This window comes from Rhinolophus hipposideros (assembly GCF_964194185.1).
Source record: "Rhinolophus hipposideros genome assembly, chromosome: 5".
Classification (NCBI taxonomy): domain Eukaryota; kingdom Metazoa; phylum Chordata; class Mammalia; order Chiroptera; family Rhinolophidae; genus Rhinolophus; species Rhinolophus hipposideros.
Window position 1 is genome coordinate 55407679 of NC_138051.1, and position 13072 is coordinate 55420750.

Consider the following 13072-nt stretch of genomic DNA (forward strand, 5'->3'; position numbering starts at 1 on the left):
AGCAAGATAAAGGAAAAGCCTTTTCCTTTATTCATAACCCTTCTGACACCCAATGTGTGGGGTTTTCCACACCAAACAATTCTCCAATTCTCGGTGGACACCAACTATGGATGTTCTGTAATTTAACTCAATTCTGACACCCACTGCCCAGAATCAGTGCAGACCCCACAGGTTAAGGGCTCAATTCCACAGGACTGCCCCCACTTCAGACACCAGTTGCAAGTCCCAGGTTGTCACCTGTACTTCTCAGCAACTGATTTTAAATTGCAGGTTCCTATGACTCCTTCCTCAGGTCTGATAATTAGCTAGAACAGCTCATAAAATTTAGGGAAACATTTACTTACATTTACCAGTTTATTATAAAGGATATTGTAAAGGATACAGATGAACAGCTAGATACATTGGTCAAGGTATGGGGAAGGGACACGTAACTTCCATGCCCTTGCTAGGCACTCCACCTCCACATGTTGGAAGCTCTCTGAACCCATAGTTTAAGGGTTTTTGGGTTTTTTTGAAGGTTCCATTATGTAGGCACGATTGATTAAATCATTGACCACTGCTGATTGAATTCAATTCCCAGCCCCTTTCCCCTCCCTAGAGGTCAGGGAGTAGGGCTGAAAGTTACAACCCACTGATCAGATGGTTGGTTCCTCTGGTAACCAGCCTCCCATCCTCCATGCATCACCTCTTTAACATAAAATTAGGTATGGTTCAGGAGCTTATTAGGAATCTTTAGGAGCTCTGTGCCAGGAACTAGGGATGACATGTATATTTCTTAGTATATCACAATATCACAGGAGATTAATCCAGATTTCACCCAGTGGCTAAGAAGGAATGATGAGCTCCTGACCATGTATGTTCTCCACGGAAAGGATGTACCATGTTCAAGACAACTTTTCTGATGGTTATGTGTGGGGTAGTTGAGAAGGAGAGAAACGAAGATGCATGAGAGTTGCATGTCTAGGTATCTTGGGAAACTAGTTTCAGCGGATGAGCTGACTGGTTGTGTTTCCTGCCTCACCAGAAGGGCTCTGCTTCTTCCCGAGAAGTCGGCTGACTGTCCTCGCTGACACGGCGTTGCCATAAAGGTCTCAGGCTGCCCTTGAACCTATAGGCCCTGTGTTTGTTGTCTTCATTGTAGGTAATTAAAAGTTAATATTTGAAGTGAGAGAACTCAAGCTGAAATAATGACTTTCACTTAGAGAATCAGGAGGTCATATCCAGCCACGTGAACAGAGATCACGCTCCTTCCTGGGCTCCCACCCACAGGGCGAGTTCCAGGGAAGTGTGCCATCCTGGCCAGGTTTCTCCTTCTAGATAGGCCAGCAGGATAAGCTCTGAATGGAAATGCCAGGATGGGGCAGGGTATCGTTTGCCTGTGTGTGGGCTGGTTTTTTCCTTTTTAAAAAGACAACTTTATTGAGTATCATTGATTAAAGATAAATGGCACAGAGTTAAAGTATAAAATTTGAACAGTTTTGTCAAATGTGGAAAAACCATCCCCACAGTCAAGATAATGAACACATCCATCACCTCAACAATTTCTCATACCCCCTTGCAATCCCTTCATTCTCCACCTCACCCCCAGGCAACCACTGATGTGCTTTCTGTCACTGTACTTTGTACTTTTTAGAATTTTATCCAGATGGCATTATACGGTGTGTGCGTACTTATTTCTTCTCCCCAGTTCAGCCTAGGAAAAAAGAAAGTTCAGTGAATGTGTCCTTGGGAGTTTGCTTTGCTGAATTCAGAGGTGAGCGTAACAGCCCAGGAGCTGAGCTGACTCCTTTGCTTGCTTGTGGTTAGTCCTTGGTCAGACTTTTCCTGAACAGAGGCCAGGGTTTCATGTTACCAATCAGATTGGAGGCAGGAGGTTGTTGTTGACTTTCCAGAAATCTTTGGCACAACTGCCTTTAGCCCGTGGGGTTTTCTGAGGCTGTCATTGAGATAAGCATGGCCAATTCTGTTACAAGAAGGTGTTTCCATGTCACTGGAGCTCGGGAAGGTGGACCCCATGTTATTGAAGATGCTAGCATTGCAGGAGCTTTGTGGCCTTGGCTGAGCCCAGAGCCAGAGTCCTTGATTAGTTTCCCACTTAGAAGGTAAGGGCAGTTCTCTTTCCCTGGATTGTTGGAGTGAAGGTGCATTGAAACAGTCAAGGGTATACAACTGGGAGGCATTACTGAGACCCTGGTTGACCTGCAGTCATAATTGATATGCTGGCCTGATTGCAATCATTTTTTTTTATGGTGAATAATTCCATACTACAGAGCACTTTGGCCCTTCTCTCTGCCCAGTTACTCTATAATGAAAGGGCATGTGTGGGGCATGGTGACCCTACTCTGAGCACTGTCACACCTTCCACCCTGGGATAGTTGAATCAGAGCCAGAGAGGGCCATGCGTCCTTGCCAGGTCGTGTCCAATGTGGACATGGATGTCAGCATAACAGATATGCCATAACAGTGCCCACTGCGCAGGTGGTGCCTCTGCTCCCTGGCAGGCAGCCCCGGAAGTCTTGTTTCCTCTTGTAAGTAGGTCTTAAGACTTCTTCCCACACTTCGAAGAAAGGAAGGGGACTCGTTCTAATGGGGGCACAGATAACAATTCGAGACTCAGGTTTTAGGCATTCCCCCTCTTTGGGCTGACCCGCTCTGGAAGAGTGGAGATAACTCTTCCCTGACAGGAGCATTAGGAGGCGATGGGGGAGGGGCAGGAGTCGGCAGTTAGCGCCTGGCACCTGGCCAGGCCCCACAGTTAACCAGGCAAGCTTGTGCTCACAGCCCAGGCTCTGGCAGAGGCCCTGGGACACCCCAGGCTGGAGTCACTGCTGAGAAGAACTGAGACCCCAGGCAGGGCCGAGGGGCGTGGCCAGGGCAGGGAGGGCTGGGGCACGCCTGGTCCCGAGGGAAAGGTGTAAGGAGAGAGGAGCCGTGCCTAAGGCCTGCTGGTGTGTTCTGTCTGCCCTCTTTTCTACCCCCCTCCATATGGGCCTCCACGGATACCCCCATTCTCTGTCTTCCATCCTCTATCCCTCACCCCGCAAAGCTTTCTGCTGGGGCTTATTTTTTGGGAAAGCCCTTTAGGTTTAACCCTCCCAAAGGGTATATCCAAGGAAAAGAGTAGCGTTCCTTCCGTATGTGCACAGTGGCTGTGCTGGCCGCGGCCACACATGGCAGCTGAGCGCTTGGAATTTGCTTAATGAAACTGAGCAACTCCATTTATTTTATTTTGATAAATTTAAATTTAAGAGCTGATACTTGATTTAGTTATTTGGAAACCTTTTATTTGGAGCAGCTATGTGAATCTGCTTTTTTAACTGTAAATTTCATGAAGGCTAAATAAATATAGATCAAATATTTTCAGTGAGAATTTGCATCTGAATTGAGATGTGGTAGAAGTGTAAAATACCAGATTTCAGAGTTACTACAGAAAAAAGATTGAAAATATTTCATATCAAAATATTGATTACATGTTGAAATGATAGTATTTTGGATCTATTGGGTTATATACAGTAAATTAAAATTAATGTCAGTGGTTTCGTTTACTTTTTTTTTGGTGTGGTTACTAGAACTTTAAAATTTCATATCTTGCATTATATTTTATTGTATTTCTACTGGGCTATGCACTCTTGATTGTCCATTTGGCTGGATTTCGATGAGGAGGTGATGATCAAAGTGAAGGAGAACTTGAGTGCTTGCCACCCATGGCTTTTACCACCACACTTGCTGTCATCAGCCCAGATGAATGGGGAGTTCAGATAATGGGGAGAAAGGTTGTGGAGAGAGAAGGGAGAGGACTTCTGTGGCATCTCTCTCCATCTTAGGGCAACTGAAGTGAAAACTGGAAGCTTTTCTAAATAAACAAACAGGTCTGCCTCCTTCAGCAGACCAGAATGTGAAATTTGGATTTAGACAAAAGATGATATGGAGGGTGATAGCATATTTTGCAAAAAGAATCCAGAGTAATGTCATATAGTCGGGCAACCAAGAGAGGCTACCAACCTACTAGGTGCAGTACCTGGTACAGCAAAGAGACAGAAGACCAGTTTTCTATATTCACGCATGGCACTTTGGTTAAGAATGTCTCCCTCATTTCCATCCATCTCTCCAAAGCTGACTTACTCGTCAAGGCCCAGCTCAGGTTTGCCCCTTCTCCCTGAGCAGTTGTGTGACCCTGGGCATGTACACGCCTCGGCCTCCGTCCTCGGAACACCGATTACTTCAGTGTGTTTTCCTTGAGAGCCAGTTTCTAAGACCTAGATGCCAATGACATTATTCATTGTGCTTGGTTACCTGTCACCACAGATAGGGGAGTACAAAGTGCTTTGCCAATAGTAATGCTTTAACCTCACCTCCACGAACATCACTCTGCTGTGAAAAACTTTTTATTTATAATTTCTCATATTTACAGTGTATGTCTTCATTACAATCATTCTTACAATAAATACTGAAGTGCTAAACGGACCGTCGTCACCGTGCCTATGGTCCAACCAAGGCACAGGGACAGAGGGGTGCTGCAGATCACTGTGCTCCCCAAGAGCCAGCCAGGAGGCCTTCAGAGAGCTGAGTGAAGGGGAGAAGAAGTTAAGGTCTGAACGTGAAATGTGATTCATGCAACAAAATCCTAGAATGTCTATTAAGGAAACAGGTATAGGTTCTTACTGTTTTTATCAGATGGTACTAAAGAAAGAGAACAGAGAGACTGACGCTCCCCCGTTAGTGGGAGGCAGAGAAGCCGGGCCTCCCGTGTCCGGCCCCCAGCCCGCACCTGTGTCTGTCATCTCTCCTGTCCTGGGCCCTCCAGGGCTGAGGGGAGGCAGAGGAGCCTGCAGCACCACCACGCGGGTTTCCTTTAGTGGCGACTGGTGTCAATAGAATGAGGGAGAACCTGAGGAAGGGTTTCCGGTTCCAAAGGGGGATCCTCCGGAGTCCCATAAGGATTAGCAGGGAAGTGGACAGAGTTGATTCTTGGAGCCTTTTGTCTGCCTCCCTCGCTTGGTGTTGTCTCAGCCATGAGGGCTGAGAGCCTGGGCTGTGCTGAGGGGGAAGAGGGCAGGAGAAATGCCACTGTTTTCACCACCTAGTAAATCTCCCTTTTTATGAACAGACATTGTGCCAGGTACAACGATCTCTCTGTTCTCTCACAGAATTTATCCATAAAAGGTGCAGAGAGCTTTTTGAGTCAGTCCCACAGGTCTGGAGTGGTTTATGTTGGTTTCTGATTGGCAGCATTGGGCCGAGGCTAAGAAAGCATTACGTAATTCACATTGCTCAGTCCTATGGGTTCTCCCTGCTGTCACGGGATCGGCATCAGGTGTGCCAACGGCAAGGTCAGCATGCCACCCCAGGCTCAAGGCTGCCAGAGGTCTTGTGCACACACATGTCCACGTCTCCCTTAGGTCATTTGTACCTGCCTAGCAAACAAGCTCCAAAGACACAGGGCTTGCCTTCACTACAAAACGTTGGGACAGTAGAGAAGGAAGAAGACTTCTCAGAGTCGAAGGGAAGAGCAAAAGGAAAAAGATTGCTATAAAGAAACCTGTGCTTCAGGAGGACATTCCATGCTGTCAGAGTGAGACTGTGAATCAGAAAGTTCTGTGAACTGCGAGCTGCTGGCCTTGAGAGGTGGGTGATGGAGGACCTTGTCAGTCATGGAACTAACGGATCTCCGTGGGGCTCTTACATCGATGGGAGGAGAGTGAAGGAGTTAAGTCTTCTCAGAAGCTGTCTTTGTGACGTGGGGGGAAGACCATGAAGAAACTTGGTAACATTCCATTATTTTGGTCTCTAGATACCACACTGCCAGCCCCTGCACAGATAACTTCCTGCTTTTATAGCTTGAAAATATATATTTTAACTAAGCTGAGACTTGACATCTTCAAAGACAGAGAAGTAGGTAAGTTCCAAGTCCAGGTTGACACCTGCTGTCAACCTGATACCACAAAGGTACAGAAACGAAATTTGAGCAAAAGAGGCTAAGCTCTTCAATCATTTTTGCTTCTGTCTATTTTCTCTAGACTCAAAAGCAGTTTGGGTAATCTCAGAACTCACATCAGCTCTAGGCGATGCAAGTAGCAGCACATTTTCAAGGAATAGCCTAATTCTAAAATCTGTAGAATATAAAACACAACTGCCCCGCTGATAGGAGGCTAGGCTTGGGCTTCATATTCTGTCCTTCTCACACTTCTGGCTTGGCAAACAACTTCTGATTCCAAACTCAGACTCTTCCAGAGCTTACGTATCTTCTCATTCTCCCTCTAAGGCCCATTCAGTGCATTTGATCCAAAGGATAGGAAGATGCCTCTAGTGCCTTTCAAAGAACTTCTCGTTCTCTTTTTGTTTCAGACACCTTGACCCTTCCTGTATCAATACTTCCAACCCCCCCACCCACCACCACCACCAACCTCCCCAGCTGTAAGGTCAAACTAAAGGTTTTGTCACAGCAGGAGGAAATCAGAGGAAGACAACACCACCTTCCCTCAGAAAACAAACTGAGTCTCAAAAGCAAAACCTAAGCACATCCTGGTCTGAAAGCTTGGACAAGGAGCAGAATGTCCAGCAGAGTTCTGAGATTACTTGAAACCACACTTGAGTGAACCCCTGGATAAAAGTGTTTTTCAATCAATAAGAGCCCCCAGCAGGCAACTTGGCTTTGGCCCTGAGAATCCAGGCCATGTACTGGGCTCACAGAGATGAATTGGATAACTCAGAGCTCCTGCCTCCTTGGTACACAATTCCCATTCACAGCTGCACTGGGGTGGCGAGGCGCCCAGCTGGAGGCCCCCCCAAGGACCTGGGGTGTTTGCAGGTTGAGCTCCAGAGAACGCTCAGGTATTTCAAGTGTCCAGGGAACCATAGCAAAGTCCTTCCTTGGACAGGCCGGAGTGCCAGGGCCTCAGGCATGCGCTTCAGTCTCCTTCTTGATGGCCGGTTTGTAAATGACTCCTTTATTGCTGTCACCTTTTTTGCTACGGGGACAAAAAGAACACACCAGTCTTGTTAGTGAAAGAGGAGAGAGGCAGAAAGCAGCATGACTCAGCTATGGAATGAGGCAAATTCTAGGGTTCAGATTCCCCTCCTGGAGACCTTTCCCCGATTCTGTTGCTCTTAGGAGGGAATGGCTACACAAACAGCATTAATCAAAATGGAAACTGTTCGTTTTCCAACTGTTCTCTTTTAACGCCTGACAATATTAGACCTATATTTTGAAGAGGTCCCATTGCCGTCCCTGCTTCAAACCTTTGATTTCACAACAGCATTCTTGGCAATCTTCTTTTTCAGACCAGGAAAAATAAGGTTTTAGGAAAAAATAAACAAGACAATAAAAACATGAGCAAAGGGCAAGTTTTCCTTCACTTTGCTTTTTGGATTCAGACAAAAAACAGATGTAAACAGCCTTGGTACTTGTACTTAGGCAAATAGGACCTCCCCACCCCCCAAATCAAGAGACTCATCCAAGGTTTTAGCCATGGCAGCAAGGCTAGCAGACACACCTCCCACTGTGAGCACAATGACCCTTGAACGACCAGCGTCTTGTGCAAAGGAGTTCTGAGCTAGTGGTGTTTGGGAACCAGCACTCCCAGGATAAGTGTTGCTACATGTGACAGAGGTTCTTCTTTCTGCAGGCCACCTTCCCAGACAAAAGAATCCTCACGGACACATAAACCACCCACTCCCATTTCCAAACAAACCCAGCTCACCTCTTCTTCCTTCTGAAAAGCCAAATGGATGCTGCCACGATAATACAGACTCCGAGAATGCCAGCCAGGGCCACCGATAGGATGATGCCTGGGGAAGAGGCAGCGGACACACATTATAGTCCTACCTTCCCCTGCGTCCCATCCCACAGCACATGGCTGTGACGGCAAGTGACTGTTGCATAATCATCCACAGAAAGGTGTAATTTCCCCACCTCTGTTCTCAGGTTCTGGTCTTTGGTTTAGCAGGACTGGCTGGAATACTTAGAGGGAGCCATTTGCAAATGGTAGCCCTTATCCAGCAGGGGTTCTCAAACTTGCACCAGGATCAGAAGAGCTTATTTAAAATGTAGACTTTTTTTTTTTTTTTTTTGAGCCCAACCCTCAGAAACTGATTCAATCTGGAGTGGAGCCCAGGAATCTGTATTTTTACCGAACACCTCTAGCTGTTGCTGATGTACCTGGTCCATGCTCTACATTTTGAGAAACCCTGGGCTACAGAAATAGAATTCACTTGGTCTTTGCTTGCTGGCTTTAAGGCCCATTGGGAAGCCTCTTTATCAGGGCTGCTCCCAAGTGCCATGGCACAGTCCTAGCAATCCAAAACAACCAGGGGCCCATTTCCAAGGTTCCTAGCCAGTCACCCATCCTCCACATTGGGCTCAGGCATGTTTTAGGCAATGGCTTACCACCATGGCCAACAGAAGGTCTTGGATAGGCTTTTTGAATGTATTCGTGCTGTGTACAGTGATTAGGTCTTTCATTGGGAGCGTTTGATTGGCAGTTCATCTTTGAATCAGAGAGCGAGGTGAGGGTGAGACCCACAGTAAGAGGGGGCCAGGAGCCAGAGCGACAACACCAAAGCATAGAGGATGGGCTGCAAGTATCACAGGCCCAGATCACACCGAGAATCACAGCCATCACCCAGCTACAGCATGCACGGCCGGCCGGCCACATACCCAGACTCAGTCCTGCGTGGGTAAGGTCTTGCACTTCAAAGAGGGAGGAAAAGATTGGAAATTAACCAAGTCAAACCATGGTGGATTTGACCAGTGTGTGGAAGCTCTGTCTTTTGTTTGCTTGGAGGTGCTAGGCTTATACAGACTTTCTAGGGGTGTTCACTTTTGACCCAGGTGCCTGATATGATAGAGGGAATTGCCCACCTAGGGGACCCCACACAGGGCCCCCTCCCTCCGATGCGCCTTAATCACAGCAGTCTTTTTGCTAGAGCAAGACTTCAGCTTTCAATACAAAGCGGCCAAAGTGGGTAGTGAGGAAGGATAGTCAGAGTTACTCGGGCAGGCTGTTACCTGCTTCTCTGGTACCCACCCCTCTTCCTCAGCAAGAAACCTGCCATGTTCTGGCTGGCTGGGGCTGCCAGTGCTTAGCTGGAACCTGTCACCAGACTTCTGCCCCATCCCCACCAGTCTCATTATCACGGTTTGGTGCTGTTTTTGCTTTGTCCCCACTGGATAAACTGGAGGAAGCCCTCCGCCGTACTAGTCTCCCTTCTCTGCTATGTGGAACCAGAGCGTTGTGGCTTCTCTCAGTGAGTTAATATTGGAGATAAATGGGGTGAGTTAGGTGTCCTCAGTGGGGCTGAAATAGGGCCCAGCCATCTAAGGAGAAATCCCAGAGTCAGCCTATGAGGGACCTCCCTGGGGGAGGGTCATGATGACTCCATCTTCTTGAGGAAGACAGCGGAGCCAGTCATGAGGTCCCCTGGTGACTCACTCAGCCAGCTTCTTCCAGGTTCTTAGACCTAGTCCCCATTCTCTCAATCAGGTCTTCCATCTAAAGAAATCTCTATTTACATATACTCTCTTGTCCGGTGGTTTTCTGGCCTCAGTAGAAACTTCTAACAGGTGTGTGTGTGAGTAGGGGAGGGGCTGCTTATCCTAGTTCCCATGGGAAGTCAGAGTTGTACAGACTGTGGCTACCCAGCCCAACACTCAGGACAGCCTGTGCCCACAGAGCCCACTGTGGCGACTGAGACCCTGGGTGAGCCCTGACCAAGTGTGAGATGCCAGCAGAGGGCCAGGGACTCACCCTCAGGTCACTTGACACCCAGGGAACCAGACCTGAGACTGCAGGATGAGGTTTTGCTCACCCCCTTCTCCTGTCAAGTGGCCAGAATCTGGCTGATTCCCTTGGAGCTATCAGCCCTATGTCCTTTCCCTACTGTCCTCTTCTACAATCTCATGGTGAGCCTATAGCCTCTCTGTCCAATGCTGGCCCCTAGAAGTCTCTGGTTTGGCCCCAGGTGGCCCTGGGCCATTGTAAGGATAAACAAAGCAGGTATGGAGAGGAGCTGTCCACACAGGACAGGGTGGCCTGATCTCAGCTCTTGTTGGCCACCACCATCAGCCCATGGCCTCCCAAGTGGCAACAAAAGCAGCTCTCCTGGCCTGATTCCCTGCCTCAGGCCTCCTCGTGTCACCTGAACACAAGGATTCACCGATGGCTTGGGGAGAGGCTCAGGACATGAGTCCCCTGGGGAGAACATCAAGTGTTTGTATACCATGTGTTCTGTTCCCTGCACAGCTGTGGCCACTGCACATTAGAATTTGGTACTTTGGGTTTTTTTCTTTTTAAGGTTTCTAGAGGTGACCAAAGCCTCCAGGATCTTAAAAACAACAAGCCCCCAAAATCCCAACTAGTCATGGTTTCCTTTCCAAGCTTTTTGATGAAATACACTTTTGTCCTTTGTTCCTAAAACCCCAGATGTTTGTGGTACCAAACTAGTTTTCACCACATAAGACTTACAGGTAAGCCTCGCCGCTTGGCTAAGCTGTCCAAACTGGACCGTGTGTCAGGTCGTTGCTTTCACAGGCCCCTCAAACATCCTGAGAACCACAAGGCCCCCAGACAGCTGAGCAGCACCACTCTGGGGATGGAGGAGGTGCCCCTGGGCCATGGTCTTAGGGAGCTGAGCAAAGTCTTAAGGAAGCAAGGCCTCCAGGCCTGGGGTTTTTCTCAAGAGCACGTGGCCCAGCTTGGTGGCTTATCTGGAGGGAGAGTCTGGCTTTCCTGGTTCACGGAGCAGTGCCCTTGGCTGTATCAGGCCCCATAAACAGCAGCCTACTTTAATCCAGGGCTCTAGCCTAAGTTCCTTGCTCCTGGATGACGACTCGTCAGGACCTAAGTTGCCTCTCCTTGGAAACAATGAAAGGAAACCAAGCAGCCGCAAAAACAAGGAAAGCCCCAGAGAGTGGGACAGATGCTTTCAGCCAAGACTTTGATGCAGCAAAAACAAAGCAGCTTGACTGAGCAAGCAAAGGGTGTAGGCTACTATGGAAGAGAAATGGCGGCAAGAGTATCACCTGCTAAGAAAGAATTCCACCCCACAGGAAGCGCAGGGCAGGAAGATGTTGGCATGCTAGCCCCTGCCAGTTGAGATGGCACCAACCATCAAGGAAGCAGGGCTTCTCTACAGAGCTGGACGCAACCCACAGGGCTCGGGGCCCATGGAAACTAGATGCCAAAGCGTGTACTAACTCAAGGGAGAGGGGAAGTCAGAGAGAATTTGGGGGTACAGGGAGAGCTGTTGGGAGAACTAGAGCTCAGAGAAGGAAGCCAAAGCCTGCATCACAGCAGAACCTCTGGGATGTTGTAAAGAACAGGCATCAAAGATGGTACAGGGAAGGGCAGAACCAGATTAAGCAAAGAAATCATTTGTTTATGAACGGCAAATAAGGCAGGCGGTTCCCACTAAAGAACAACGGGACAGATAGGAGAAATGGAGATAGGCTGGTTGACAGAGATGGCCCACGACAGCTACGGGGTAAGAATGCAATGAAGGGGCTCCTGAGCTGGCTGGTAAGAGGGTGCATGCTGTGCAGATGTGGGGGAGCCATCCATTCATAAAGTGCTCCCGTACGTGTCAGGGCGAGCAGAGATGGGGCAATACAACACACAGAAGAAAACACACAGATACAGAAGAAATTGACTGACACATGCATCTCCCAGGAAGGTACAGACCCCCGGCGAAGATGGGCGAGCTGCTTGCTGGAAGGGCATCACTACCTGGTCGGGCTGGCTCAGGAGCCACGTCTTCCACTGGCATCTTGCTGGACCGAGGGAAGCTGGTTAACTGATTTTGAGGTCTTCTGAAGCCTCAAGTGCAAACACAGAAAAGTCCAGCGGGAAGAACAAGCAGCTCATTGACACAGCTTGCAGTTCCTGGAACAAGTCTAGCATTTTCTGAGTCTACTTGCAATTCTGTTTATTTAAACAGAATTTCAAATAACAAGGAATATAATCCTTTTCCTTTCAAGATATTATTTTAAAGTATGGACTGTCTTGATAGGTGACATAGTGATTTAGATGTATATTTATATATACACACATGTCTTTAACAGCCTCTACTCTTGTAGAAAAGACAGGGAAAGTTTTGGTAATCCAGTTTTGAATAGTAAAAACTTATTATTATGCTTACTACAAGTCCTAGACTCAAGTAACCGAAATGCTAGTCCTCTCTTTGGATGATGCTTTGGTGAGAAAAGCAAGGACAATGTCCTCCATGACCACAGGACATTAACTATCTTTGCAGGACGTATTTAACTGAGGCGTTTTCCTTATTAACACTATACAGAAATAACCCAGTAAAGAAATGCTTTCTACAAATACATCTGCCAAAAAGAGAGCAGCGGATTACATGAGGGAACTGGTTTTCTCTAGCCATGATAGGGACTGAGGGCTTTGCCTTCCAGATTGCAGGAATGCGGCCCAGAAGAAAGAGCTACCTTGCTCTGAGGGGCCTAAGTCTTGGGGCAGTAGGCGTGGGTTGTGATGCCTGCAGTGAGTGCCGGTTACTCTCAGCTCCCTTTGGTGGCTGGGCTGACTGTGCTGAAGGGCTGATGGAGGGTGAGACTGGGGCCTTTTATCCTGATCAGAGCAATGGAAAGCCTGAGAGCACCTCTAGGCAACTCCCTCCCACACCTTCAAAACTTGACCGCTAAGTTGATCTGTAATTTACCTTAAACAAATGGATTGATTTTCATGCTGTGGGCAATTTGATAACAAAGCAAAATAAGACTTAATCAAATTACATTTGACCATCGGTCAGGCTTATGTTCTAATCCTTCTGCAAAGAAGACACTCGGGAGAGGAGGGGAAGGGAGACGGGTCGGTTGCATTCTTTCAGACTTGTCGTGAGCACCAGACATGATGCCAGGCACGAAAAGTGAGTAAAGTGTTCACCAGCGCGGTCCTTTGGGGGCTGGCAGTGTGTGGATAATATGGGCATGTTTTCTCTCTTTCCTTTTCTGTGTTGTAATAAATCTTCACCCTGTGGTGCGCTAAGAACCGTAAAGAGAGGAGCGTGTTGTTCCGGCCGCACTGAAGGAGACCTAAGTCGCTTTCAGGGGATGGGG

At 47.9% G+C, this 13072-nt stretch overlaps 1 protein-coding gene across 3 annotated transcripts in view; it reads right to left on the bottom strand.

Annotated features, from left to right (window-relative positions):
- Positions 1–3265: 3265 nt before the first annotated feature.
- The window catches only part of CA12 (carbonic anhydrase 12), a 52644-nt gene continuing 42837 nt past the window's right edge, over positions 3266–13072 (bottom strand). Inside the window, exons 9-11 of one of the 3 annotated variants that reach the window (XM_081049486.1) lie at positions 8657–8689; positions 7701–7788; positions 3266–6968 (exon numbers count right to left, since the gene is read on the bottom strand). In XM_081049486.1, the coding sequence (XP_080905612.1) occupies positions 6896–6968; positions 7701–7788; positions 8657–8689 (194 nt within the window). In that variant the 3' untranslated portion in view covers positions 3266–6895. Of the gene's footprint in view, positions 6969–7700; positions 7789–8126; positions 8690–13072 lie in introns of those variants that run through there. The other 2 variants (XM_081049487.1, XM_081049485.1) reach the window with 2 other exon arrangements.